General features: G+C 35.5%; 8 protein-coding genes and 3 non-coding genes across 11 annotated transcripts; 7 read left to right on the plus strand and 4 right to left on the minus strand.

Annotated features, from left to right (window-relative positions):
* Positions 1 to 469: 469 nt before the first annotated feature.
* NAEGRDRAFT_53098 (uncharacterized protein) lies at positions 470 to 4452 on the plus strand (the record flags this gene model as incomplete). Its single annotated transcript, XM_002671042.1, has 3 exons — positions 470 to 2272; positions 2683 to 2971; positions 3275 to 4452. 3 exons carry the CDS (start codon positions 470 to 472, stop codon positions 4450 to 4452), a joined length of 3270 nt encoding a protein of 1089 aa, XP_002671088.1.
* A 35-nt stretch (positions 4453 to 4487) lies between these two features.
* Positions 4488 to 4559, plus strand: NAEGRDRAFT_t669. The gene has a single exon. It is a non-coding gene; the product is annotated as a tRNA-Pro (tRNA).
* Positions 4560 to 4758: 199 nt separating this feature from the next.
* NAEGRDRAFT_t670 lies at positions 4759 to 4831 on the plus strand. The gene has a single exon. It is a non-coding gene; the product is annotated as a tRNA-Met (tRNA).
* A 1870-nt stretch (positions 4832 to 6701) lies between these two features.
* NAEGRDRAFT_81635 (uncharacterized protein) lies at positions 6702 to 8882 on the minus strand. The gene has a single exon (XM_002671090.1). It carries the CDS (start codon positions 8501 to 8503, stop codon positions 6776 to 6778), a length of 1728 nt encoding a protein of 575 aa, XP_002671136.1. The 5' UTR covers positions 8504 to 8882; the 3' UTR covers positions 6702 to 6775.
* Positions 8883 to 10388: 1506 nt separating this feature from the next.
* On the plus strand, positions 10389 to 15042 carry NAEGRDRAFT_59534 (uncharacterized protein; the record flags this gene model as incomplete). Its single annotated transcript, XM_002671043.1, has 3 exons — positions 10389 to 10836; positions 10999 to 12127; positions 12580 to 15042. 3 exons carry the CDS (start codon positions 10389 to 10391, stop codon positions 14990 to 14992), a joined length of 3990 nt encoding a protein of 1329 aa, XP_002671089.1. The 3' UTR covers positions 14993 to 15042.
* Positions 15043 to 15071: 29 nt separating this feature from the next.
* NAEGRDRAFT_73864 (uncharacterized protein) lies at positions 15072 to 15704 on the minus strand (the record flags this gene model as incomplete). The annotated part of the gene is made up of 1 exon (XM_002671091.1): positions 15072 to 15704. The coding sequence occupies one exon, from the start codon at positions 15702 to 15704 to the stop codon at positions 15072 to 15074; it is 633 nt and encodes a 210-aa protein (XP_002671137.1).
* Positions 15705 to 16697: 993 nt separating this feature from the next.
* Positions 16698 to 19188, plus strand: NAEGRDRAFT_59535 (adenylate kinase; the record flags this gene model as incomplete). The annotated part of the gene is made up of 2 exons (XM_002671044.1): positions 16698 to 17656; positions 17887 to 19188. 2 exons carry the CDS (start codon positions 16698 to 16700, stop codon positions 19136 to 19138), a joined length of 2211 nt encoding a protein of 736 aa, XP_002671090.1. The 3' UTR covers positions 19139 to 19188.
* Positions 19189 to 20633: 1445 nt separating this feature from the next.
* NAEGRDRAFT_t671 lies at positions 20634 to 20704 on the plus strand. The gene has a single exon. It is a non-coding gene; the product is annotated as a tRNA-Leu (tRNA).
* Positions 20705 to 21192: 488 nt separating this feature from the next.
* Positions 21193 to 22242, minus strand: NAEGRDRAFT_73866 (uncharacterized protein; the record flags this gene model as incomplete). The annotated part of the gene is made up of 1 exon (XM_002671092.1): positions 21193 to 22242. The coding sequence occupies one exon, from the start codon at positions 22240 to 22242 to the stop codon at positions 21193 to 21195; it is 1050 nt and encodes a 349-aa protein (XP_002671138.1).
* Positions 22243 to 22682: 440 nt separating this feature from the next.
* Positions 22683 to 24526, minus strand: NAEGRDRAFT_81639 ([Fe]-hydrogenase maturation protein HydG). The gene has a single exon (XM_002671093.1). It carries the CDS (start codon positions 24394 to 24396, stop codon positions 22705 to 22707), a length of 1692 nt encoding a protein of 563 aa, XP_002671139.1. The 5' UTR covers positions 24397 to 24526; the 3' UTR covers positions 22683 to 22704.
* A 285-nt stretch (positions 24527 to 24811) lies between these two features.
* On the plus strand, positions 24812 to 26454 carry NAEGRDRAFT_81640 ([Fe] hydrogenase maturation protein). The gene has a single exon (XM_002671045.1). The coding sequence runs from the start codon at positions 24864 to 24866 to the stop codon at positions 26436 to 26438; it is 1575 nt and encodes a 524-aa protein (XP_002671091.1). The 5' UTR covers positions 24812 to 24863; the 3' UTR covers positions 26439 to 26454.
* Positions 26455 to 26531: the final 77 nt, after the last annotated feature.

Raw genomic sequence — 26531 nt, forward strand, 5'->3', positions numbered from 1 at the left:
GGCAAATAAAGCCTTTTATAAATTGTGTGTCTTTAATTGGACAAATTGCCGGCTAGTAGAATTGAAATTTTGTCAGTGCTCTCTTCCGAAAAGCCATCATTATTATGTTTTTAAATGTCTTGTTTAATTTTCTGATATCCGATATGAATAATGTATTCATTGATGAAGGATTTTGTATTATTTGTTATCCATAGTTCAATTTCATCATGTTTAACAAATGATGTAATAACAACCAGAGTTTCAAAATCTTCAAGTGTTGTTGAGTTTGTGAGAAGAGAATCCGAACCAGCAAGAACTTTTGACGAGTTTTAATAAGTCAACAGCCATCATACACCCAAGTGCGTCATCTGTGATTGGACCTTTATCAATTCCATGTCTGTGCAACGAATTCCGGTTTCAAAAAAAAATTAAATTTCCACGTCCTCGAGAATTCGTCATCACGAACAAGTAGCAAAAATAATAATATAACATGGCTCCATCATCACCTTCTAATTCCTCTTCATCATCATCAGAAAATTCCTCCTCTCTATTTCTCTCTCTAAAAGCCAAACCAGAACCGAATTCACCATCAGTAAGTGAAGAATCATCACCTCTAGAACAAAGTACCAATTCTCAAGTATCAACCATCATACCTCCACAAAATAATAATAACAACACCAATTCGCAACAGCATAATACTTTACCATCGGCCACTACCACTAGTACGAGTGGTAGCAGCAGCAACAAATCATCGCCATCACATGATGAAGCCACCTCTTCTTCACCTTCATCAACGAACACCAAACCTGGAAACTCGACCGTAAAGAAAGCGGTTGGTGTGAATTCTAATGCACAAGCTTCCTCCGGTTCTTCTTCAACAACAGTAATTCCTCAGCAGGTGTCGTCTTTAAACACAAGCACAACAAATACCTCAACTAGTGGTGTCCCAAACAAGCCAGTATTGATGCAATCAAAAAAGGCTATAAATCCACACCAGCCTATGAATGCTTATTTGCCACCTCAATTAATTCACCATCCACCTCAATTATTTGATCCAAACGGTGCAATGCCTTATCAACAACCTCCAGTGAGAGTTGCCAATGGCAGTGGCAAACAGCAAGTATATCCAGCAGGGATTCCTCAAGGAACAGTTCCTAATCCTCTCCATTATTCTTATACTTATCCAGGTGCTCATCCATCTATTATGCAATCACAACCTCCTACTGCCTTCTATCCTCCACCTCCTCCACATGGATCTTCAATGGTTCATGATACAAATTCATTGTATGTGCCAATGATGCAACCTCATCCTACCCTTCCAAATTCCGAAGCTGAATCATCCGATGACAGTGAATATTCCGAAAGTGACGATGAAGACCAATATACCATCGTAACAATGCAAAAACCAAGTCCCTATACAGAAATTAAGAAAAAGTATGAGGATCTCATGAAGTTATACACTAAGGCATGTAAGGAATTGACAGTTGCACAAGCAGAAATATCAGAGCTAAAAAGAAAGAGAGATACGCCTGGTAGTAGAGGTGTTTTCAATCCACCCACAAACACTGCCAGCACCAGTAGTGCACACACTGCTCTTTCGCCAGTAGCGAAAAAGAAGAAGACTGAGAGTCCAATTTTCGAACCTATCAGACGAACTGAATTGATTCCATTGGGTGTTGATAAGACTGGTAATTCCCAAAGAAGCACCTCCTATCAACAATTGGAAACAAGCATAACTTCCCTTCCTCCACAAAACATGGTAATTGCACCAGTATCGCCATCTTCTGATTCTTCCTCCTCTGTTAGCTTGAATACTCTCGTTTACATTTACTATTATGATGGTGGATGTGATGGTCATGGTTCAAGACAATTGAAAGCCAATGGTAAACGTATTTTTATCGACATTAACTGGGACGAGATTTTCAAATTCAGACAAGATGATTGCCTTCATATGTGCATCTTTGTTAATACTTCCACTGTTGATAAGGTTAAGGATTCTGACTTGATTGCCACTTTTAAGATTCTCAGATCAGATGGTGATAAAGTTAAAATCTCAAAGATTAGAGAAAACCTCAGAAGACTCAATCTCCAAAATCAATTCTCCCACATTGGTCATATCAAGTTCTTCATTCAAATCAGAGGAAATGATCAACTATTTGATTATACTGACAAGATTTTGTTATACTCCAAAACCCAACACAATATTGCCAGTTTTGAACCATCCAATCAAAAGGAGTATAACGAGTTGTCCAAACTCTTCTATCAACCTGAGAGATTTACTGTTTTCAAGAAGGTATAAATGTAGTACAATGTGATGAGGATTCCATGTATTGGAGTTCTGAGTGGAGGAAATGTTCTTTGTAAATTTGAAGAGTTGTATGTTGGCCATATGTAAAAAGTGCAATAGATGATGACAAGTTGTACAAACAAAACAAGTAATTTACCATTTTTAAAAGTTTACATTTTTATTTTCAAATTCTTCCTAATTTTTCATTAACCAACAATATTAAAAAGAACAAAACAAGAACAAGTATCCATCTGTTCAGTTTCCAAATAACTCCCATCCTATCCTTCAAGAATCGATAACAGTCAAAGTATAACATGTCGTTTCAAAAATTGAAAGGCTTCCTTAAAAAAATGAGGTTTCCAATCTTCACCTCAGACTCTCTATCAACCTCAACGCCAACCTCACTCTCGAATCAGGACGGAACAATTGAAGAGGACTTGGAACGTTTCAGACAATTGAATTCAATTGATAAACAAACGGGAGTAAATCAAGCAGCAGTAGTAGAAAATTCTCAAACCACTGCACAAGCACAACATCAACAACCTGCTACAGAGAATACATTAGAAAGCCTCACAGAGAACGTGCATCAACTCATGCAGAGTATCAAATTTCCACTGAAGAAAGTTGTGATAGGCACTCGGAGAACAACTCTAGTAATGTCTGATCCTAATTCTGAATCAGATCGGTCGCTAATCCTTTCTATCTGTAGGTTTTCAATTCAATATCCTATTAATCAAATTAATCATATTAACTAAAGTCAATTTAATTACTCTCAGAGGTGCTCAAATGGACATTCCGAACAATCAAGAATCTGAAATTACTCTGGAACAATTGTTTCATTGCCTTGAGAAGTCTTTCCTCGAATATAATGTAAGTTTTCATATTGTAATACTGATTATTCTAATCATAACATTTTACAGCCAAAATTGAAACCTTGTAAAATAAGATCCCTCCTCCTAAGATTGTACAATACTGGTACTGTTGATTTTACTGTTACTGGCTCCATAGATGGAATTGATAACGATTTGATAGATAAACTGCTCAAGTGGGTAAAGATTTACTTTGTACATGGAACATTAATATCAGATAGCGATCCAATCTTTGATTCTCTGAAAGGGATGAAGTATTTCGACCTTATTAATCCCTCCAATAGAAACAAACACTCTAAGAAGGCAAAAGACATCCAGGAATTTCTCGATCGTCATTCAGATTTGAGTACAACTAAAGATGGACTCACTAAGCTTCACAATACAGAATCCATGAGACTGAAGATACTCCTCCACGAAGACAGATACTCTGTGATTGTGAATTATAAAGGTAGAGTGTATGAACTCATTGATTCTAACTATTTGGATAAGCATCCTACAATTAAATCCAAATATGAACAAGTTAATGGATCGATACCTCCATTTGCAATTTGGGCAAAGTGGCCTCTGCATCACCCAACCGATAAAAGAATGTTGTGTGGAGGTGACTTTTTTGAGATTAGCCATCAATCAATTGAAGAAATAGTTCTGGATGATCCAAACCAATCTCAAATCACAAACACTGAAATTGATCCAACAGTTATCACTTGCCCAATTTCCATGTGTTTGTTCTTTGATCCTGTAGTTGCAGCAGACAATGTCACATATGAGAAGGAGGTTTATAAGAAGTGGTGTGTGAAGAAGAATGAGGTGGTAAGCCCTGTAACTGGTCGAAGAATTACTACCAAGTTCACAAATGATGTGGTTATACGAAATAAGGTCCAGATATATCTTCAAAAGCACATTCATTTGAAGCTGTCAGAAGATTATTACATTCCAAGGTATGCTGTTGAAGCTTTTAGGAAGGCTGTTATTAGTGGAGCCACAGAAGATGCAGCCATTCTTTGTAAGGAAGATATTCGCTTGATAATTTTTAAACCAGATGAATTGAAGAACATTAATGAGGATATTGAAGTAGAAGACTCACTGTCAGGTTACAATCTTGCCTTCATGTACAATAATTGTCAATTACTGAACACTATGAAAGACATAATAACAGAGAATATGTATCTAGCTCTTCAACAAAACTCCACATCTACAGTAGAAATTCTCTCGTATCATCTGGATGCCATTGAAACAAAGATAAGCGACTTTAGGGAATGCAACAAGGTGAAACTGCAGGCAGAGGTCGCTATGGACCATACCTTGATAAATGCTTAAGCACAGAATTTGATGACCTTCCTAAACTGGTGTATGGGACCATGGTCTAGTGGTATGATTCTCGCTTTGGGTGCGAGAGGCCGTGGGTTCGATTCCCACTGGTCCCCTTTGATTTTATTTTTGAAATTCAATACATTAAAATGAGAGTTATCGAAATATTTGAATGGATGTTTTGCTTCGAAATACTTGCAAAACTATTTCGTTTTTATGATATTTCTACTCTAATAGAAATACCGCTAGTACAATTTTAATAATCTGTGTTGTGAGAATTCAACAAGGATTTATAATTTTGTCTATAAATGTAACGGGGTCATGGCGCAGTCGGTAGCGCGTAGGTCTCATAATCCTAAGGTCGTGAGTTCGATCCTCACTGACCCCAACTTTTGACCAATTTTAGGTTTTTTTCTTGCATTGGTCTAAGAGAGCATTATCTTTTGTTGCAGAAATTGTTCTATTGTCAAAATCGTAGATTTATTTTGGTTCGTTCTGAGAGATATCTTCTGCACATTATAGAAGAACTCTTTCACATTCGATCTAATTGCCAATTAATGGGTTAAACCCTCAATATACTTTTAAACAATTTCTGAAACCAATCTTGAAGACCTGTTTTGACACTCTGACAAACCTTCAGATAACAATTTGACCGATTTCAGCACAGAATCTATGGTATGACCATCCAGTTTGGATGGTGTGTATCCATTCATTAATTTTTGTGCTGCTTGTTTCTTCCTTCTTGATGCTTCTTCGTATTTTTTGAGAATTTGATCCTTTTCGTAGAGTTGTCGTTTCAAATCGTCAAGCTCACTTGTTAACTTTCCCATCTCTCGTTTATGTTGATGCCCGGTTTCTACTGCACCTCTAAGGTGATTGAGATCATTTTCAAGTTTTTCATTCTCTCGTTTGACTTTCTCTAGTGCTTCTTGAGAGACATGTTTCAATTCGTCAACAATTTTCTCTAGATCCGTCACGTTTTGATTATGCTTCTTTTCTTTTACTTTTGCATCTTCCTCCAAATGGAACACCTTGTCTTCCAATTCTCCGTTTACAGTTTCCATATCTTTAATCAAGTCGAGTGTTATTTTTTCCGAATTGTTAGAATCCTTAAGTTCCTCAATTAATTTATCAACTTCTTCTGAATGGTTCACTTCTGATTCTTTGAGTGTTCGCTTGAGTGTATCAACTTCCTCCCTCAACAGAAGAATTTTAGTATCTTGCTGTTGAACCATCAGCTCATATCGTTCAATTTCAGCATCATATTCTCTTTCCAATTCTTCGCTGCTCTTTTGGTATTTTACATAATTCTCACTCACAACCTCAAGATCTCTGTATGTTTCTAAATATTTTCTCTTAAAGAAGGAAGCTTCCTCACTTGGTGAATCAAAAGTTTTAGAGATGGAAAAGGTCAAATCCGACTCTTCATCCTGACTATTCGACCCAGATCCTTCCATTACATCCACATTTTCATTTTCAGAGCTCTCTTCATCTGCAGCTTCTGCATATGCTCTTCGAACTGCTGATGAATTTTCTTCCAACAACATGTCATTAAATTCAACGCTATCCTCTTCCTGATTTCTGTTGATTCGTAATTTTAATTCATTCTCAATATCATCTTCATCCTCAGAAAGAGTTGGGCTATCTGAAAATGTTTTTGATCTTGGTGTCCTATTAACAATTGGTGATCTCGATATTGAGGGAGTTTGAGGAGTCTTATTGATCAAAATATTAAGTTCATCACAATTTCCAAGGTTTTGTAAAATACGAGGCGTTGATAGATGAGAATAATTCGACAAGTTATCGTGATGAATACATGTGGTTGATGTTGTTGCAGTTGTGCTGTTTGTTTTCATCCTCTTGATACTATTATTACTACTGTTACTATTGTACACGTCTGGAGAGGTTGAATCAGAGTCATCGTCTGTGTAGGACACTAGAGAGTCATCGTCTTCATTGATACTCGTTCGGATTTTTGATATTGGAGTTGTGTGATGATGAACCTTAGCGATTGTTGCTGTAGACATTGCTGATGGTGCCATAAGGTGGTGATGATTAAGAAGTGTGGCGATGAAGATTTTTTACTGAAGAATTTGATGAAATAACAATATTTTTCCAAGTATCTTATTATAGTCGTTTTTTTTTGAAAATGGCGCCAATTACTGGTATTGAAAAGTCTTGATTAATAAAGAGATAAGGCAATTCCAAAAATCATGTTAATAAATTGGGTTCATTTGATTGGAGTTTGAACAAAATTGTTGAATAGAATACTATTTTATACTTTTTATTTACATTATTGTCCTACTCAGTTAGGTTTTAATATTTGCATTATCTAGTTAGAAAAAAAGGTGAGTATTTCTTCGTCATCATTATTTGTTAAAGGCAAGTCAAACATTTGGATAGAATCTATAATTTCAGCCATTTCTTGGTGTTGCACTGACATGATATCGTCATCAGTTGGTAAATTAGTAAAATGGTGATGGTGATGCACTGGGAATTGGTTATTCAAATTGGTTTGGTGTTGTTGGGCTTGAACATGGAAATCTTCACTAAAGATTTCATCCATAGTTCTCTTGATAGCCCTGTTATCATTAAATGATTGTTGAGAAGGAGCTTGGAAGTATTGCATGGTTGGCTGGTAGTTTTGTTGAGTTTGTTGTGGTTGGAAGGTTTGTCTAGTAAATTGCTTTTGATAGTCATACTCAAACAAACGATTCTTCATGGCAGATCCCAGACTACTAATGCTCATATGGGCAGCTGTATTAGTTTGATTATTGTTTTGGAATTGGTTGGAGTTCCAAATGTTATTATTGGTATTGGTGTTCGAGAATTGTTGGTTGTTTTGTTGCATCATTACCATCATTGCCAATTGACTTGCTGATGGCTGATTGGATGGTTGTTGTTGTTGTTGCTGTTGTTGTTGTTGGGATTGAACATTGGAAACACCAGAGAATGAATGTCTTTGTGGTTGGTTGAAATCGAGGCTTAATGGAACAGTACCTTGAGAAAGGATTCTAGTTGTACGATTCACATAGTTATTATTGTTTGGTGTTGTTATCGAAGGGATTTGTTGTTGTTGGTTATTTGGCATTTGGAATATGTTTTGTTTCTGACTTATGGTTTGACTCATCTTATTAGGGGAACCAACAACAGTAAACATATGTTTGGATTCTTCTTGTACACTAGGTCCCATTTCTGTAAAAGTCTTTCTCAACTTGGTCTTGGATTCGCTTTGAGTTACATTAGAAGTAGATCTAACTCTCTTCTTCTTAGAGATTTGATCTGCATTTTCATTTGATACTCGTCGAATGGTTGGACTTGTAAGAGTTTGTTCAATAACTTCAATATTGCTTTCATTGCTCTTAGTGGTTGGTTGTGTTACAATGGTTGATGAATCAAATGCTTGGACACGATCAATAATTTGATCTATCAAATCATTATCAAGGGACTTTTGGAACATGTAGGCGTTTTCAATACCATACTTATTGTTACCTTTACCCAATGAATTTCTCTTGGCCTTAATCATTAAAAAGTAGTGTTCTTCATTCTTAGTAACTTCTTCTGTAATAACAAAAGGCATTACAAATAATTTTACAGTACCGTTGCAGCCCTTACCGTGACTCTTAACTCTGAAAGCAACTTTTGGTGGTTGATTAGAATTGAGATTATTGGTCTTTGTATTTGTTGGATTGGCACGAGCACCGGTTGATGATATTACAGATACCCTATCATTCTTCTTTACAGAACTAAAAGTAATTGGGAGCATTTTCTTGATGAGGGTTTGAGCGGTAGCCATTGTACTTGAGAGGCCATCTTCAGCCAAGTACACACTAACACTTCTATCTGTGAGGATATCAAGCGAGTAATGTTCGACAGTCTTACCAAGAAGAGAAATTTCTACAGAGTTATTATTGATATCGGTACGTTTCTTGGTATAAAGTTGGAATGGTTGAAGAATTTTAGTGAGTTGGATTGATGTCGAATCAGCAGACGTATTCTTATCGGTATTCGAAGAATTGATCATATCCTTCAAGAAGATTTCTTGTCTTTGGGAAGTCATCTCTAGATCAAAATTTATAATGGTGCGCAAAGGATTGTGTTGTCGTATTTCTTATAGAAATATTTGTCTTGGTATCTACAGCAATAGTAGAATATTTGAATGTAGAAATTGAGTGGTTATGAAGGCCGTTATGCAACGTTTGTTAAAATTCTAAAGAGAAATGACAGCGCGGGATGAATCAAACTACAAGTAATAACGAAATTAACGTTTTGATTAAATCTGAAGGGGAAATGATGTTTGATAAATTAGATTTAGTTTAAATTGTATTATTGCTTGTAGACTATAAAATAACAATAATACTATTGATATTATGTACAATTAGTTGTGTGTAGTGAAAGCGGTTTAAAAAAACTCTCTTCGCTGTGATGATGTTGTCTTGTTATTTTTTGAAAGGTTAATAACACGGCAATGATTAACAAAAGTGGAAGGCTTGAAGAGCAGAATTGTTTTGGAAACTTTTCGCTTGTCGTAGTTTTCTTATTGGTAAAATTATGCACCACGAAACGTTGTTAAAATCAAGTGTTGTGTTTTTTTTAAATTGTAGGAGAGCACAATAAGTCCTTAATTACGAGTTCTTATAAACACTTCACACAACCCTTTGTGATTCTCTGGAGTGAAAAACTTGTTTGGCCCCTTGTTGTTGTGTGAGGAGCGTTTCGCTTCAACGGTAGTCAATTTGATGCAAGTGAAAATATTAATGTTCATTTGAATGATTATATTAAGGCACAAGACATCCGAGTGATTCGCATTTCTTATTAAGGATCGTAATAAAGTTATTTAGAATTTATCTCTCGATAAGTTGAGTAAAATTGGTTGACTAACTAATCAGTTCATAATAATATCTTGGAATGTGTTGTTCGTCACTCAACATCTGTTCTTTTATTCTTAGTTTGTAAAATGTGATTCTGCTTCTAGTTTTTGAATTGTGATATATTCATTTAAAATAATGGCTTCAATCATTAGCCATTCATTTTCAACATGTGTCGATTGAGGCCATTCATCATTCAATTATTTGCTATTTAAAAATATTATTGTCCAACCTATTAATATTACACGTGGCGTATTTATATAGAAACTGTGTAGTCGTTGAAGGAGTTGTTTACAAGATCTTTTAATTCACTACCTCAATAGTATTGTGATTTCCTTAGAGGAGTGAACTGTAAAAAAATCCCAAAATCACCAATATTCATCTGTTTTGCACTTTTTTGGCCTTGTTTGTGATAGATGGATGTCGAAATATCGTGGCTGTAATCTTGTAGTTAAGGACAATATATCTAATCTTTTTTATTTTTGATGGTGGGAGTAATATGGAGTCAATATTGTTGTGTTACATCATTGCTAAAAGAAGCATTGAATAATAGGTTAGAGTGAAATTCCATTAAATTGATTCATAAGTTTTTTTAATGTTTTAAAGACTAGCGATTGCTATCTCGGATGATTAGGGATGGAGGAAAGAGAGCCAGCTCTCTTTCTTTGAAGAATTGCTTCTTTTGTGGAGAGAGAAGGTTGTTGCTTTTTCTTCTTTGAGTGTTGTTGATCAACAATAGATGATAATGTGGAATGTGCTTTCTAGTCAACAACTTTGATTTCTATACAATGGGATGACTGAACTTGATATTTGGCTAATTGGAATAGTAAATTATTTCAATTTTCTTAATGATACTACTGTCTTCTTCATTCAAACAATGAACTCGATCTTAATGACCTAAGCTCCAGCATGAGTTTTTATAACTTAGCAACGAATAGTTTTCATTTTTTGCGGATAATACTTGATCAACATTACAATAATGAGCATTCATCATTCGGACCTCCAAACCTGTAACTTCATGCTCCCCTGCACGAATCAATTAAAGCAAAGAGTATTTCAAACATCAGATTAAAAAAAATGTTGTTTAATAACGACAACTGTCACCATGATGGCAAACCTTTCATCATGCTTGCCATGATTCTTATCATGTTAACGATAACAACAATTGCCAACGCTTCCATGATGACCATCAATAGTGACTATAAATTACCAAATGGTGGTTTTTCTTTTAAATTTGAATTACAGGAACGATCTGGAAAATTGGAAAAGTACCACGGTACTACTGTAAGATATCAACAAACCAATGGAAATGCTGTAAACTTGTTATTGGAGAGTGCAACACTGGGTTTTGGAACATTCTTTGATTCGACAATTTTACATACATTTTTAAAGCCAATTTTGGGAGCAGATGGAGAGACAATGACTGAATGTCTTCATTTGAATTATGATTCGCCTTGGAATAGTGGAGTTGAGATGAGTAAAATGTTGGACTTGATTGTTTTCAAGAAGGTTTCTCAAATGGAAGGTATTAGTTATTATGACAAGGAATTGAATGACAAGTGTTTCAAGAGAGGTTTGGAAGTTTATGCCTTCTCTGTAATGAGTGAAACTATGGCATTGTGTGCTGATGCTGTTACTATGGAACCAAGATATATTGTGTAGCCAGCCTTTGTTATCTCTATTTCAGAATTCACTTTGAGGGATGACAGCAAGAAAGTTACAGAACTATCATCTCATGAAAAGTTCTACCTTGATCGTCTTGATGGGTTAATGGCTAACTGTACTTTCTATGACAGAAAGTGGTTGCAAGAAAATATGAGAAAAGAAACTGGCTCTCAACCAAATACAGCTGTCAGACAATTCATGGAAAAATACATTCAAAAGTACAAATTCAGTGGAAAGATCAATGCTCCAATATTGCAAGATAATATTTACAAAACCTCCCACCAATTAAAGCCAATCAACACTCGTATCAGTTTGTGGTTCCAAAATGAGAGAGAAGCATGTGTATTGGCTCATATCAGAGACGAAAGTGCATGTAAGAGAATGATGAAATCCAATGAAAATAAGCCAACATGCATCTTCCTTCATGGAGCAGGTTACAAGAAAGATCTTCCTCCTCAAAAAACACTCTCTGATTATTGGGGTAATGTGGCAGATTATGTTCCTCAATGTGGTGATGTTTGGTTTGGAGCAAGAGATACCAAAAACTTTGGTTGGGATGATGAAAACTTGCAAAAATACTATTGTGAAACAGCTTTGTTGGGAAGTGGAAACTCTTCCACCATCAAAAATACCATTATTTACTCTCACTCAATGGGTAATCTCATTTTGGCTGCTGCTTTCAAGAATGGTATTTGTGATATTGATCTATCAACATCTGAGTGGTATACTATTGGTTCTCCATTCAATGGTTCACTTGTTTCAAGAACAGCTCAAAGTATTTGTTACGATTATTACTATGACAATTTCAAGCTCAATAAGAAGGGTATTGTTGGTTGGGTAATTACTTTGGCAGGTTATTGCATTAAGGGTACACCAGATATCTTCCCAAGTTATGCCTCTGTTGAGGAAGGTTACTGCTCTCCAAAAGATGGCACCTGCATTCACGATTTGTATCAATTTGCTGATCCTTACGATAAGGGAAGAATGTGTGGAGATACTCCAATTGGCTTAATTACTCACTACAGCATTGCTCTCGAACTAGTTCATCTACTTGCTGATTTACAATATCAATCCGATGGATTTGTTACTTTCCCAGCATGTCAAATGGATGAAGCAAAGAAATTTACTAGTGAATCACCAAATGATTTATGGTATAAGGGTGGAATAAATCATGCAGATGCGACTTGTAGAAATGGAAATGGGTGGTTTGGTCTGGGTAGAAAACCATGTTCCTTCTATACTAACAAGCAATAAATCATCACCACAGAAACAAGAATTTAACTAATTCTTTTCATCATGCTGTGTGTAATTTTTGCTGTAATCAACTTGTGCCATTTTTAAATATTATGATGCACATACCTGCAAGTATCTAGTTATATTCATGTTTGATAACTCCTGAATCAACACAAATTCCTTCCGAGAATAACATTCTCTTCATCCTCTTATTCTCTTCTTTCTTCAATAATAAAAAAAACAAAATCTTTAAAAAATAATTATTGTAAAAAAAAATTGTTTTTGAAAAAATGCGTAATTTCTCTTCTTTGCTGAAGTCTTCCACAAAGACGAAAGTAATTTCATCAACACCATCATCATCTCTTCTTAGTCAAATTAGAAGTTATTCAATCACTCACACTGTTTTGGAGGAAAATAAGGATGGTAATCGTGGTCAAAATAATAGACCACAACAAGGTGGTAAACCATTCGTAAAAAAGACCTACAATAACAATAACTCTCAACAAGGAGGACAACAAGGAGGTGAGAATAGACCATACTACAAGAAACAATACAATAATAATAACAACGCTAGTGGTCAAGCACAAAGCACACACAACAAGAGACCATACATGAAACCAAAACCACAAGGAACAACCCCACAACAAACTTCTACTTCAACTACTAATACTACCACTGCCAACACTACAAACACTTCCGCTGCTCCAAAGAGAATTGTTAAGAAGGACGGTGAATTGTTGAAGGAAGCCCAAAAGTTGAAGGAACTTCAAAAGAAAATTAAGAATGAAGACGCAAATACTTCATCCACAGAAGTTGTTGAAGCACCTTTGGAAGAAGAGGAAGGCGTAATTATTGTCGATGATGCTGCTCAACCAACACAAAAGATTATGCAAAAGAGAGCCTTGAGTGAAGAAATTGAAAAGCAAGAATATTTAATGAGATTAGAAGGAAAGAAAAAGAAGCCATCTACTTCATTAAAGATTGCTAGTAATAAGAAGAAGGGTGCCAGAAAGCAACAAAGAAAGAAGGAAGGACAAAGCGAGGAAGGTGAAGAAGGAAAGGAATTCAAGGGTGAATTCAGAAGAAAGAAGAAGGGTGAAGAAGAAGAGGAAGAAGATGTTCTCAAGACTGATATTGAATTGAATCAAAGCTTTGCTGAAACAATTGATAGAATTTATACTGGTTTTAACCCAGAGTTGGTTCACGAACAACTTAACTCGATATCTAAGAGAGGTTTCATTCCAGCTATGGCTGAAATCGGAGCTGAAAGTGGTGCTAATTTTGCTCCACTCATGAAGCAAATTTTGACAGGAGTTGCCATTCACGATGAAGCCTATCATAATCTTATGAGATTTGTTTCTAATTATCAAGCTCTTGCTCAAAAAGTTTTGGATTCTATGGAAGATAAGGAAAGAGCTGATAGTATTAGAGAAATTTATCCATTCTTGGGTGAAGGTGCTACTATTGAAATTGACTCTAACTTTGATGTTAACGAATTTTTGAAACTCAATCCTGATGTTAGAATGAATCTTGTCCAATTGTTCGATCCTGACTATTTTACAAATTTGGAAGCTGTTGAATCTAAGGCTGCTAAGGACTTGGAAACTTTGGCTAATGAAGGAAAATTAACTAGAAAGGAATTGGATTTATACAAGCAAGAAATTTCAACTTCACTTTTGGCTGAAAAATTATTGAACTATTTTAACTCTAAATTATTCTCACTCCAACTTGCTGGTGTTAGTGATTTCTTCTTACAACAGGAAACTGTTAAGGAATTGGCTGATCACTGTTTTGATACTATTGTCAGAAAGAGAGGTTCTGCTGTCGTTCCATTCCTTCCAGAAGCTGAAAGAAACTTTATTGAAGAACGCGAGGCTAATTTGGGCATGAAATATGGCATTACTAGAGAAAATTTACATACATTTGTTGGAAAGGAATCACTTTTACGTGAAGGTACTTATCAAAGTTTGAATGGAAGAATTGAAGAATTACTTTCAAAGAAACGTGTCAACACAATTGCTATCGAAAATAGATTGAAGATTGAACAACCAAGTGATGACTTTGATAATGAAGACGAATACTACTATGGTGATGAACAAAATCCAGTTGAAGCTAAGGAAAAGAGAGCTAATGCTGTCAATTCAATGCTTGCAGACTTTAAATATCTTCCATTGAAGAGTCACGTCAGTGCTATCAGACATAAGATTAAGCAAAGATTATATCACATTATGAAATACGTTTATGAACCAAAGCTTGAAACTATCCCATATATAAGAGATATTCCATTTACTAGTGGTCAATATCACCATGCTGGTAAGACTGGATCTTTTGCCAAGTTTGCTCCAATTGAAAGAAACTTTGATGAAATTATTGAATCAAGTAGTTCACCTGATTCTATTGCTAGAATTGTTCTCATCAATTATTCTAGAGCTTTGGGTCAAAATGATACAATTGACATGAAGTCTAAGATGAGTTTGATGCACAGATTTGGATCCTTCATCAAGACTCTCGATGAACAAGGAGATTTGATTGAACCTGTTGCTCTCAATAACGGTAAGAGAACCCACATTCACCCTAACAGAGTTAATCCTCGTGATGCTGAATTGGATCTCAAGTCTATTCACGTCAATGAACCTGAAGAACACTGGTTCTGGAAGTACATGGAAGAAGCTAGTGATAAGGTTGATGATGTCATTAGTAAGAGACTTGCTAGTGAAACTAAACGTTCCGATATTGGACGAGGTGGTAAGCCAAAAGTTAAGAAAGTTAGATCAAAGAAGTAAATAGCCTTTGTGATTAGGGATAAATATCACTGTAATAAAAATTAATATTTAAAAAGTGACAATTAATTTTTATAACACATTAAGAATCAAAATCTACAGTCATTTTGATTTTAACCAGAGTATTGGCAGCTTGAACATCTTCATTTTCAATCTCAAACTCTGATTCCGAATATGACATGTCAGATTGTTCATCATTCGTTGTGGAAGTATCCTCATCTACATCCATTTTATATTCGTCTTCATCGTCTTCTGTTTCAACTTCATCTTCACTCTCACTGTCAGATTCCACATTAACCTTTCTTGTTTGTCTTGTTCTTCTTGGTCTTGATGATTTTGCAGGAGGAGATCGACCACCACTGCTACTATTATTTGACATGTCTATTGAGTGTCCGGAAGATGAGACCGATCTAGCCCACGTTCCAAGTTTCCCCTCATCTGACAGTTCTCTTATTAGATCATTGTCCTTATTACGTGGTGTATTTGGATTTGATTTTTTATAAGCTGCTAATACCTTGTCAAGTAAGGGTCTAACTAATCTTCTTCTTGCATTGATGAACCAATTGTTAATACTCTTCATCTCTAGGCTTGTTTGATTAGATAACTGGTTCTTTTGTGCATCCGAAGGATAGGGGTGAAATAAATGATCGTACAACCATTCTTTTAATTGTTCAACAGCTTCTTTTGGGAGTGTTCTTTTTTGAGCTTCTGACATTCTTTCTGATATACAATTAATAATTTAGTGTGATGATAATGTTATTTCTTGTTGATGTGATGATGTTTCTCTCACGGGTGGATTAGTTTTAATGTACAATTCGATATTTTCAAAAATCCTCAATTAGCCTTATGACAATAATTATATACAAATATTCAATATCACAATTCTTGCTTGCAGGTTCTACTTAACAATCCCGTAACCTGCCAATCAACGTCAAAACGCTACACAATTACTACAGAGTTTCAACTTGTTTCACTGCCACACAGTGTCTTTCCTTAGAGTTTTTGCTATTTTTTTTTTAAGGCTAAAAAACTTGTCATTTTTGTGGTATTTTTGAATGGAGGAAGAAGTTGCTAGAACTTTGCTGAAAAATTGCTCTTTTTTGCATTCCCAGAATGGCTAGAGATGAAACAATGCACACATGTGAAGGTCATCCACATTGCAATTCTGCTTATCTTTGCTTGGTGTGATCTTCATCATCATGTTGTTACTGCTTTGATGTTAAAAGAATAAAAGCAACAGAATGTGCATTAAGGAAGGGTCAAATAGAGAAGACGATTTTTCCAACTATTGTAATAAAGCAGTCTAAAGAAGGAAAATAAAAATCACTCCAAATAAATACATGGTGTAATGGGTGATGAGATTTTACAACAATAATTGGTGTGTCCATAGTCAAACTCCTCAGAATGTTAAACCTTAATGGAAATCAAATATTTAACTATTCTCACAGGACATTAAATTTTACCCCGTTGACATGTTTATGTTGAGCTACAAAAGATTATTAAAAAGATTGCAACGATTAGAGAATTTTATAATCAAACTTGAGTAACCTTTCAATTATTATTATTTGTTCCTATCAATGCAATTTTATATGAAGTTACATTTTCCAAGTTGAGTATCCTAGAGCATAATGAACATGCAACACTTGCCAACTTTTCTTCGTGATGAACTCCTCCTCATCACCACAGAAATCAAAAACCACCCAAAAAAATGTCTTCAATCCGATCTATTTATTTGCTCTCCACAAATCCACTCAAATTGCCAGAATATGTTCGTAATTTTGATCGATATGGTGTTAGGGTAGTCATTCGTGATCCGAAGGATTTTGATACTGATCAGAAAAAGTTGGAGTTTTTACAACAAAATACATCTGCTATTTGTTTTATTTGTGATCAGATGGATTTGTTCAAGAAGGGAACAAGTGAAAGGGCTAAATTGGAACATTTGGAATTGGTAGAAAGTAGTACAGAGTTGACAGTTTGGCAATTGAATAAGGAAAAGGATGCTCTTGTCAAGAAGGTTTTCAAGAATGTTCAGTATGGATTTATTGATTTATCAAGAAAGAAGCCAAACTTGTTGAGAAAGACTGTATTTGGTTGGGATGATGTATTTGTTAATTTATACTCTGGTAAGAGTAATTTGGATCAAATTGAATCAGGTGGCTCGAAGATTTCCTCTCGTGATATGGCTATTTCAGAATATATCAAGGAAAGATTCTACTATTCCAAGAGAAAGGATTTGAATTTTACTCCACAAAATATTACTGAGAGAACTATTGATTTTAGAAAGAGTGTCTTGACATATTTTGAAGGACATAATTTGTACAATAATGAGTCAACTAGAAAGTACAAGATTACCAATGTTTGGAAAACTGTTGTCAATGATGGTTTGGTATTCAAGTCTTCAAAGAATAGAAGAGAAAATAATTACTTTTCAACTCTTCTTAATCCAGCACTTCCACTCGTTTCAAAGAGGGATCCAATTCATGAAACTACATTCCAAATGCATGACTGTGGACATTTTTGCATTCTTGAATTGATTTATACTGGTTATGAATCTACTGAATTGCAAAAGCTTGTATATATTGCTTTCAGAATGATTAGTGAGGCAGTTACCATGATGATGGCAGACGTTTTATTTATTCATGCATTGAAAATGCAAGGTATTGAGTATGACTTTGATTCCAGAAAGATTTATCCTCTCTATTCCAGTTCTAATTTGGATTTTGATAGGGATGGTATTGTTCCAACTTTGGAAAAATTGATTAGAGCCAATGTTGATCTTGCCCTCAAGGGAAATGACACCAAATTCAAAGCTATAGCCTCTACAGAAGCTTTAAAGACATTCAAGGACAAGTAAGTATTGAACGATTTGATATTTTATTGAAAATTTTCATTAGATTTGTACCATTCTTTGTTGAAGATTACAAGTGGAATGCAAACAATTATCAAAATATGGAAACTAGAAAGGAGGAGATTAAAAAGTGGTGGGACAGTGTTGAACATGTTCGCCACTATACTCCAGAAATCAGATTCCTTACCATTGATGAGTTTATTGCACACATGGAAAATTACACTCCATCTGAGCTCACTTCTCTTCACACTGATGAAATTGTAGATATTGTATTTGAAACTGTGTGGCAAGAAATGGTCAAGCCAGTATTTGAAAAGGATACAATTGAAGTTTTACCAGAAGAGCGTAGAAATTTCAATACTTTTGTTCGTTACATGTGTGGTCAATTGGCAATCTTTTCTGCCTTTGAAACTCCAGAATCATCCATCTATCGCGATGGTATTCTCAAGTTTATTAAGGAAAAGGCCAAGACCAAAACAATGACAATTGATGAAATTGAGAATGCAGAGACTTTCTTTGGAGCCTATGTTGATTTGTTGGCCCAAAAGAATATGATTACCTATGATGATGCTTCCACCTATAAGGAAATTTATCCAATGTTTGAACCTTGCTACGTTTTCTATGATGAAAACAAATCCTACTATGATTCTCTTTCGAATGTCTACAAGAGACTCTTCAAGATTCCACACAGAATTATTATTATGGGTTTACCAGGTTGCGGAAAGGGCACTCAATCCAAGTTGATTGCTGAAAAGTATGGACTCGTTCATATTTCAACAGGTGATTTGGTTAGAGAAGTTATCTCTAAACAAACAGAGCTTGGTAAAAAGTGTGAAGCCATCATTAACACTGGTGGTTTGTTGCCTGATGAGTTGATTAATCCAATTTTCTTGGATAGAATCCTCAAAGAAGATTGCAAGACTAAGGGTTGGATTCTTGATGGATATCCAAGAACTACTTCAAATCTCGAATTTGTCAGAGCCAATCGTCTTAATGTGACAGGTGTCATTTTCCTCACTTTGGACGATGATACAGCCATAGAGAGACAGTGTGGTCGTATTACTGACCCATTGACTGGAGCAATCTATCACAGCAAGTTCTTACCTCCTACTGAAGAAATCAGAGAACGGTTGGTTAAGCGTGCAACTGATAATGAAGAAAAGGCCAAGATTAGAGTTAAGGTTTATCATGACGAAATGGATCAAGCATTTGATTGGTTCCCAGAAGAAATCTCTCACAAGATTGATGCCACTCCTTCTCCAGAGGAAGTATTTGAGGCAATTAAAAAGCTCTTGTAATCTGAATTTTATTAACATAATACAATAATTCTACAATCAATAATTTAATTAATATTTAATTTGGCTCCGTTATCATCCAATTTTCTATAGAAAGCTGGCTCTCTAATAATTAATGGATATCTTTGGTGAGCAAGTTCACACATTAATGAGCAAATTTCTTGAACTTCAGTTTCGTTTCCAAAAGATGTCATTCTTCCAATAAGCAATTTGTGTAAATCTTTGATACTGATAGTGAATGTCAATGCATTGCATTTACAACCCAAATTGAGCATATTAAAGAATTCGGTATTTAACATTTCATTATTGACACCCTTCTTATCCCAAAATTGCTTATTTTCCTCTCTCAATTTCAAAAAATCTCTAATCATCTTTTTTTGGATTTCCTTGCTTTCTCCTTGAACACGATAAAAATTCTCACACATGGCCATTGTCTTGGAGGAAGTAAGACGAGCAATGGTTGCCTCCTTATGAGCACACAATTCCAAACAAGTTTCCACTGTACAACCAGCAATCAAGAATGTAACATGAGTACCAGCATAGATTGACAAGTGTTTAGCTTCATTGATCATACGATCGTGAAAATTCAAACTCTCCTCTTGAGTTATTGGTTGATCTTTAAAGCTCAAGTATGTAATTCTACCTTTAAATTCGGCCGATTGCAAATAATCATCACCATGATTACAATGCATTGCTTCATACAATTCTTTTGCTTCTTCGGTATTTTGTGTAACTTCGGTGATCATCACTCCTGGTTTAATGACAAATAAATCATCTTCAACAATTCCTCCACTCTTTGTGATGAGAGTTCCGAGACGGCTTTTAAATTGAGACATTTTTTTAATTTGTTTTTTTTTGTAAACTTTGGAAGAGAGAGATTGATGACGTTTGTAATCTTAATATCATAACATTCTATATTCCAATTGGATAATCAATATGAATTTTCGAAAGTCCAATATTTCAGTATATTATTAACGTTATTATAGAGTTCAATACAGACAAGGTGCTTCATCCACTCTGCCTTTAACAATTGACTGATTAACTTGTTATCCTTCCTAATTTATCAATTAATAACATCAGATACTCAAAATCTTATATCTGACCCTTCCTTTATTGTCCAATTTCTTCAAAAAGCAAAAATCTTAAAACGAAACCTTGATATCATGGTTATTATTGGCACTGAAAGGTGTGGTTATTACTTTGAAATCTTTTAAAAAAACCTTCGAGAATTGTACCACACCGTGTTTTCCACTCAAAACCATGAGAAGGCTTACCATTGTTTTGTTAGTATGCATGTTAATTTTATTTTTGGTTTGTGTGAATTCTCAACCACCTCCTTATCGAGAAGGAAATAAGGGTGAAACAAGTATCCCACCTCAACCATCTATCCAAACCGAAAATTTACAAGCAAATTCAATTGTGTTTCAAGTCAATTCTGTGGTAAAATGGCAAGCCTATTTAAGAGGTAAATGTGATAAATAAACATATCGATATTCATTTCGCGATAGATCAGTTGGTTAGGAAGCCTAACACGCTTAAGGTCGCGGGTTCAAGCCCCGCTCGCTGTAACCTTTTGCCCATTAGAACAACAATCCTTATCATCTTTTTGTCAGCAATTGGAAAAAATTTCCAGAACTGCCTAATTCACTTTCTCAGCCTTTTTCCATTTATTAACATTGCTACATCACAGTCCATATCTTTAATTCCAAACTGAATGTATTCCACACCAAAAAAATCAAATCCACACAACAATGAAAAAGTCCTGTATTCTCCTCACTTTCCTCATTTTCTTCCTCTTCTTGGCTCTTCTTGTTGAAAGCCAAAAGCAAAAGCCAACACGTTCTCCAAGACCTGTTCATCCAACTCCGCATGCCTCAGCACGTGTTCATCCAGCACATCCAGTTAGGCCAACTGCTTCAACTCATCCAGGACAAGGCCACGTTAGACCACTTCGCTCACTTTTGAGACCTCTTCGTTCAAAGCTTCGTCCACAACCTTCTCAATAAAACAATTATTAACCAGTATTGTCATATTTTATTAATGGTAAAGCTAACAATCTAGTCAATTCTGATTACAACCTTTCCAAAGTGCTTTCCACTAGCCAAATACTCAAAAGCTTCTTTTACATTCTCAAAGTCAAACACCCTATCTACAACAGGTTTAATTTCATTAATTTCAATGGACTTGTTCATCCTCTCAAACACACCTCTCGATCCAATATAAATTCCCCTCATCTGGACCGAACTATAGAGAACCTTCTCTCCAAATCCACTACAGGTTCCAGCAGACTTGGCCAAAACACCAATAATATGGACATGCCCTCCCAAACGCACAGCATCCAGTGAACGATTCAAAGTGCCCTCTCCACCAACTTCCAACACATGATCGACACCTTTTCCGTTAGTAATTTCTCTCACCTTAATTTCCCAATCTGGATGTTTCTTATAATTAATTAAAAAAGAAGCACCAAGAGATTGAGCGAGTTTTAACTTTTCATCACTGGAGGACAGTACCATAACTTGGCAACCAGCTCTTACTGCAAATTGAAGACCAAACAGAGAGACACCACCAGTTCCAATAATGAGAACAGTTTCGCCTGGGCCTGCCTTGACACCATTCTCATTGAGAGCACTCCATGCAGTGACTGCAGCACATGGTAAGGTTGAAGCTTGTTCATAACTCAAATGAGAAGGAAACTTGATCAAAGCACTCTCTTCAAAGACACGATATTGAGCCAAGACTCCTGGTACAGTAGCACCAAGAGCACGAGAGACATTGTCAGGAGTGATAGGACCATCTTGCCAAGTTTCAAAGAAGGTTCCACATACACGATCACCAATTTGAAAGGAAGTTACTTCATCTCCCAAGGCAACTACTTGTCCAGCTCCATCTGAGAGTGGAATTAATCCTGGTGGGAAGGAGAAACTTCCAAATTGACCTCTCGAGATGAGAATGTCTCTAAAGTTGAGACTGGCTGCATGTAAACGAACAAGGACTTGTTTTCTTTGGGGAGTTTCTACTGGTTCTGAAGGGAAGAGAGTAAGACCATGTGTGCCTTCAAAATGTTGTAGACGATATTGTTTTTGTGTGGTTGGGATTTCTGCCATTTTTTGATTTTGCTATTTTCTATGTTTCTCTTTTACCTTTATTGTAAAATGTTACAACGAGCATAAATATTCCTGCGCCCTATTGAATTATCACGCCAAGAATTTCAGTTATTGAGCACGTACTAATTAAGATTTTTACAATAGCAATCATGATGATAATCACAATCAAACTTCAGTTTCATCATGAAAAGAAGAAGGAACAATTTCTCAATCTGTAAATCCTCGTTTCAGAGCAATTTGGCATCATGTGAGGAACGGTAACCAGCTTAATCAATTGATTTCTACAGTATTCGATTATACAAATGGTCAATTTCATATCATAACCAAGACCTCCTACCAATTGAATTGAATATTATTCTTTCCGATGAGGGTTTTCATGTGATTTTCTTGAGCTTGAAGAAACGTGTGAATTGAATTTACCTTTGTTAAGTAAGGGTTAATAATATTGTTCGAATGATTTATTTAATAGTAAATATCTCTGACACCTTCAGCAATTCTTTCAAGGTTCTTCTTGAGTGACTTTCTCTTGGCTTCAGATGGAATGTTCTTTTGTTCTTCTTCAATTCTGTTCCAACCAACAGTTTGAGTTTTTTCATCGGCATAGTCATGCAAGTATTCAGCAAGTGTCATGATACTGTTAGGATGACACATATTTTGAATGTCACCCTTCTTGGCAATCTTCATAAACTTTTCACCAGTACGATTCATTCTGTAACAAGCAGTACAGAAGCTTGGCATGTATCCAGTTTCCAATAATTCACGAATAACTTCACCAGTATTTCTGTGATCACCTAATGAGAATTGACCCATAGAGTAGTCATCACGCTCGTCTTCCTTCTTTTCATAACCACCAACTGCAGTGTTGGATCCAGCAGACATTTGTGAAATACCAAGAGAAAGCAATTCTCTTCTCATATCTGGATTTTCTCTTGTGGAGAGAATCATACCAGTGTATGGAACTGAACATCTCAATACAGCAACCAATTTTTTGAATTGAGCATCACTGACAAGGTTTGGAACATGAACAGAAACCTCAGAGCCAGATGCTGGTTTCAGTCTTGGAACTGAGATGGTGTGTGGGCCAGCATTCCAAACATCACTCAAATGGTTAGCATGTTGCAACATTGCCAACACCTCGAATCTATAGTCATATAAACCAAACAAAGCACCAATACCAACATCATCCAATCCAGTCACGAAGGCCTTATCCATGGTTTGCAATCTGTCGTAGTATTGTCCTTTAGTACCAAATGGATGCATTTCCTTGTGTGTTTGACGATGATAAGTTTCTTGGAACAAGATGTATGTTCCGACCTTGTTGGTTGCCTTCAATCTTCTAAAATCAGAAACACTCAATTGAGGAATTTCAACATTGATTCTTCTCACATCACCATGAGGTTCAGTCTTGACATCAGCAGCAACTTGCAATTGTCTCATAAAATCTTCAAATGTATACTTTGGACTTTCTCCGCACAACATTAAAATTCTCTTGTGACCTTGTTTTTGTAAAGCTTCAACTTCTCTAATGACTTCTTCATCAGAGAGGGCTGATCTTGGCATTTCCTTATTAGATCCTCTGTATCCACAATATAAACAACTTCCAACACAATAATTACTAGTATACAGTGGTGCAAACAAAACAATTCTGTTTCCGTAAATTAATTCCTTAATATAAAAAGCTGTTGTATATAAACTGTTGAGAATATCAGTTTCTTCCTCTGGAATATTCAACAAGGTTGCAGTATCTTCAAGTGACAATCCTTGAATATATTCATCTTTAGGAATGGTTTCACAACTTTGTGATTCAACTTCTCCACCATTCTTCTTATTTCGGAGAAGTGGTGATTTGAGCAAGGCTTGATCTCTAGCTCTCTTCAAAATTTGTCGAACGTGTTCATGATCTTTGGCTTTTTCCTTTGTTTCTTCCATCATTTGATGAATAAGTTTTTCATCAATAATTTTGGTTGGATCTGGAAGTTGTTTCAAGGTTTCTGGTTCTCTTTCTACGGACCACCTAGCTTGTGATTTAATGGATGTATGGAAATTCTTTGATGCAGATAACAATGAAGCACTACTACCATTAGTAACAGCACAACTACTCAAAAGACCTGATCTTCTTCCACCATTAGCAGCCAATCTAGCTAAACTCTTCATCTTTTCTACTCGGATGTTTTTTTTGTATGAAATTGTATGTACAAGGTGATATTTGTGTTTTTCAAGTTGTTGTGTTGATATTTGGCTAATGAAAAACTCAAATTTGTTTTGAATTGTGTTTTGTTTTAATTTTTTCTATTGTTGTCTAATAGATGACAAAGAAGAGTTTTTCGCTTGTGCTGACGAAAAGATTCTCCACCAAATTAGTGCCTGATTCAATACAAAAAAAAAGATGAGGAACCAAAAAGGAAATGAGGTAAGAATCATAGAGTTGTGTATTGAGACCTTTTTCAAGTGAGAGAATCAATAGTTGAAAGAATCTCTTAGAGTTTCATCATCCAATGAATACATCTTTGCTTAAAAGTCATTGTTTTGCATTGAGAACTATTTTGGAAAAAATTAAGAAAAAAAAATAGCAAAAAAAAACAAAAGCGAAAATTCAATCTCATCTTTTCGTAAAATAGTTCATGATGAAGGGATTGAAAAAATCAGCCACGACACTTCTAAGATCGTCCAAGAGTGGTGGTATCAACTTTAAAGCAGCATCATTGATTTCGGAATTGAAGTTTGTTCCGAATCAATTGTTGATGAGAAATAACTTTTCTACTTCTTTGATACAACAACATGGCGACCACCACCATGATCATCATCATCATGATTTGATGGAGGATGAACTGTTACCTACTCCTAAAAAGACAATTATCAATATTAAAGAACCTCCAATACCTACAGAAGTTGATTTGGGAGCAATGGGTGAGCAAGTTGCAACAGCATCATCAGCCAATTCTGATCCAAAAGCTGCTGAACGTAAAATGAAAAGAGCAAGAACTGTAAATTATCTTCAAAAACCACTCGAACAGAGAATTTTAGTATTGGAAAAGTATTTTGGAGTGAAACCAGAACTTGGAAAACCTGTGGAATTAACAAAGGAACAAATTGTAAATGTTTTAAATATTGAGGATCATGAGGAACAAAGAGCTCTCTTTGACTATGCCAATTCAATTACTGAATCAATTTATGGCTCAAAGGTTTACTTTAGAGGTATTATTGAATTTTCAAATGTTTGTCAGAAGGACTGCAATTATTGTGGTATTAGAAAACATATGCAAGTACCAAGATATACAATGCCAAAAGAAGAAATAATAGAACAAGCTATTTGGGCCTATGAAAATCATTTTGGATCCATCATGTTACAATCTGGTGAATTGAATACAGAAGGAAGAATCTCAATGTTAGTCGATGTCATTCGTGAAATTAAGAAACGTACAGGTGGAGGAGGTCCAGGTGAATGGAATAAGGGACTTGGTATTGCTCTCGGTGTTGGTGAATTGAGTAGAGAATCTTATCAGAGATTATATGATGCTGGTGCTCACAGATATCTCCTAAGAATTGAAACATCCAATCCAGAACTCTACTCTAAACTCCATCCTAACGATGAAAATCACGTATGGGAAGAACGAAAGAAGTGCTTGGAAACTCTAATGGATATTGGATATCAAACTGGTACTGGTGTAATGATTATGATTCCAAATCAAACAGTTCAAGATTTGGCAGACGATTTACTCTTCTTTAGAAAAATTGGAGCTGATATGATTGGTATGGGACCATACATTGTTCAAGAAGGAACACCAATTGGAAAGATTTGGATGGAGCAATATGGTCACATGAATGAAGCAGAAAAGAAGGAATATAACAGAGTTCTATTCAGATTGGCTCTGAAGATGACTGCCCTGGCAAGAATTTTAATTCCTGAAGCTAATATTTCTGCAACAACAGCTCTTCAAGCCATCAATCCAGCTGGTAGAGAAATAGCTTTAAGTTCTGGTGCCAATATGGTCATGCCTATTATTACACCAACCAAGTATCGTGTCAATTATCAACTCTATCAAGGAAAACCTTGTATTGATGATACTAAGGAAGAATGTAAGAGATGTTTAACAGATCGTGTTAAATGGTCTAACAAGCAATTGATTTTAGATGAATGGGGTGATCCAATCAGCTACTTTAATAAGAGAAATATGAAAGTACCGAACAAGGAATAAAGACTCGTTTTGTACTTCCTGGAACCAATCACAAATGATTTGAGAATTATCTGCTTCAGTTCGTCATAAAAATTTTTTTATTTTGAACGTATT

The sequence above is a fragment of the Naegleria gruberi genome (genome assembly GCF_000004985.1).
Source record: "Naegleria gruberi genomic scaffold NAEGRscaffold_64, whole genome shotgun sequence".
Taxonomy (NCBI): Eukaryota; Heterolobosea; class Eutetramitea; order Acrasida; family Naegleriidae; genus Naegleria; species Naegleria gruberi.

Bases quoted from the DNA above. Each gene is read 5' to 3' on its own strand.
- NAEGRDRAFT_81635 (XM_002671090.1), bottom strand. From the start codon at position 8,503: ATGACTTCCCAAAGACAAGAAATCTTCTTGAAGGATATGATCAATTCT.
- NAEGRDRAFT_81639 (XM_002671093.1), bottom strand. From the start codon at position 24,396: ATGAAGAGTTTAGCTAGATTGGCTGCTAATGGTGGAAGAAGATCAGGT.
- NAEGRDRAFT_81640 (XM_002671045.1), top strand. From the start codon at position 24,864: ATGATGAAGGGATTGAAAAAATCAGCCACGACACTTCTAAGATCGTCC.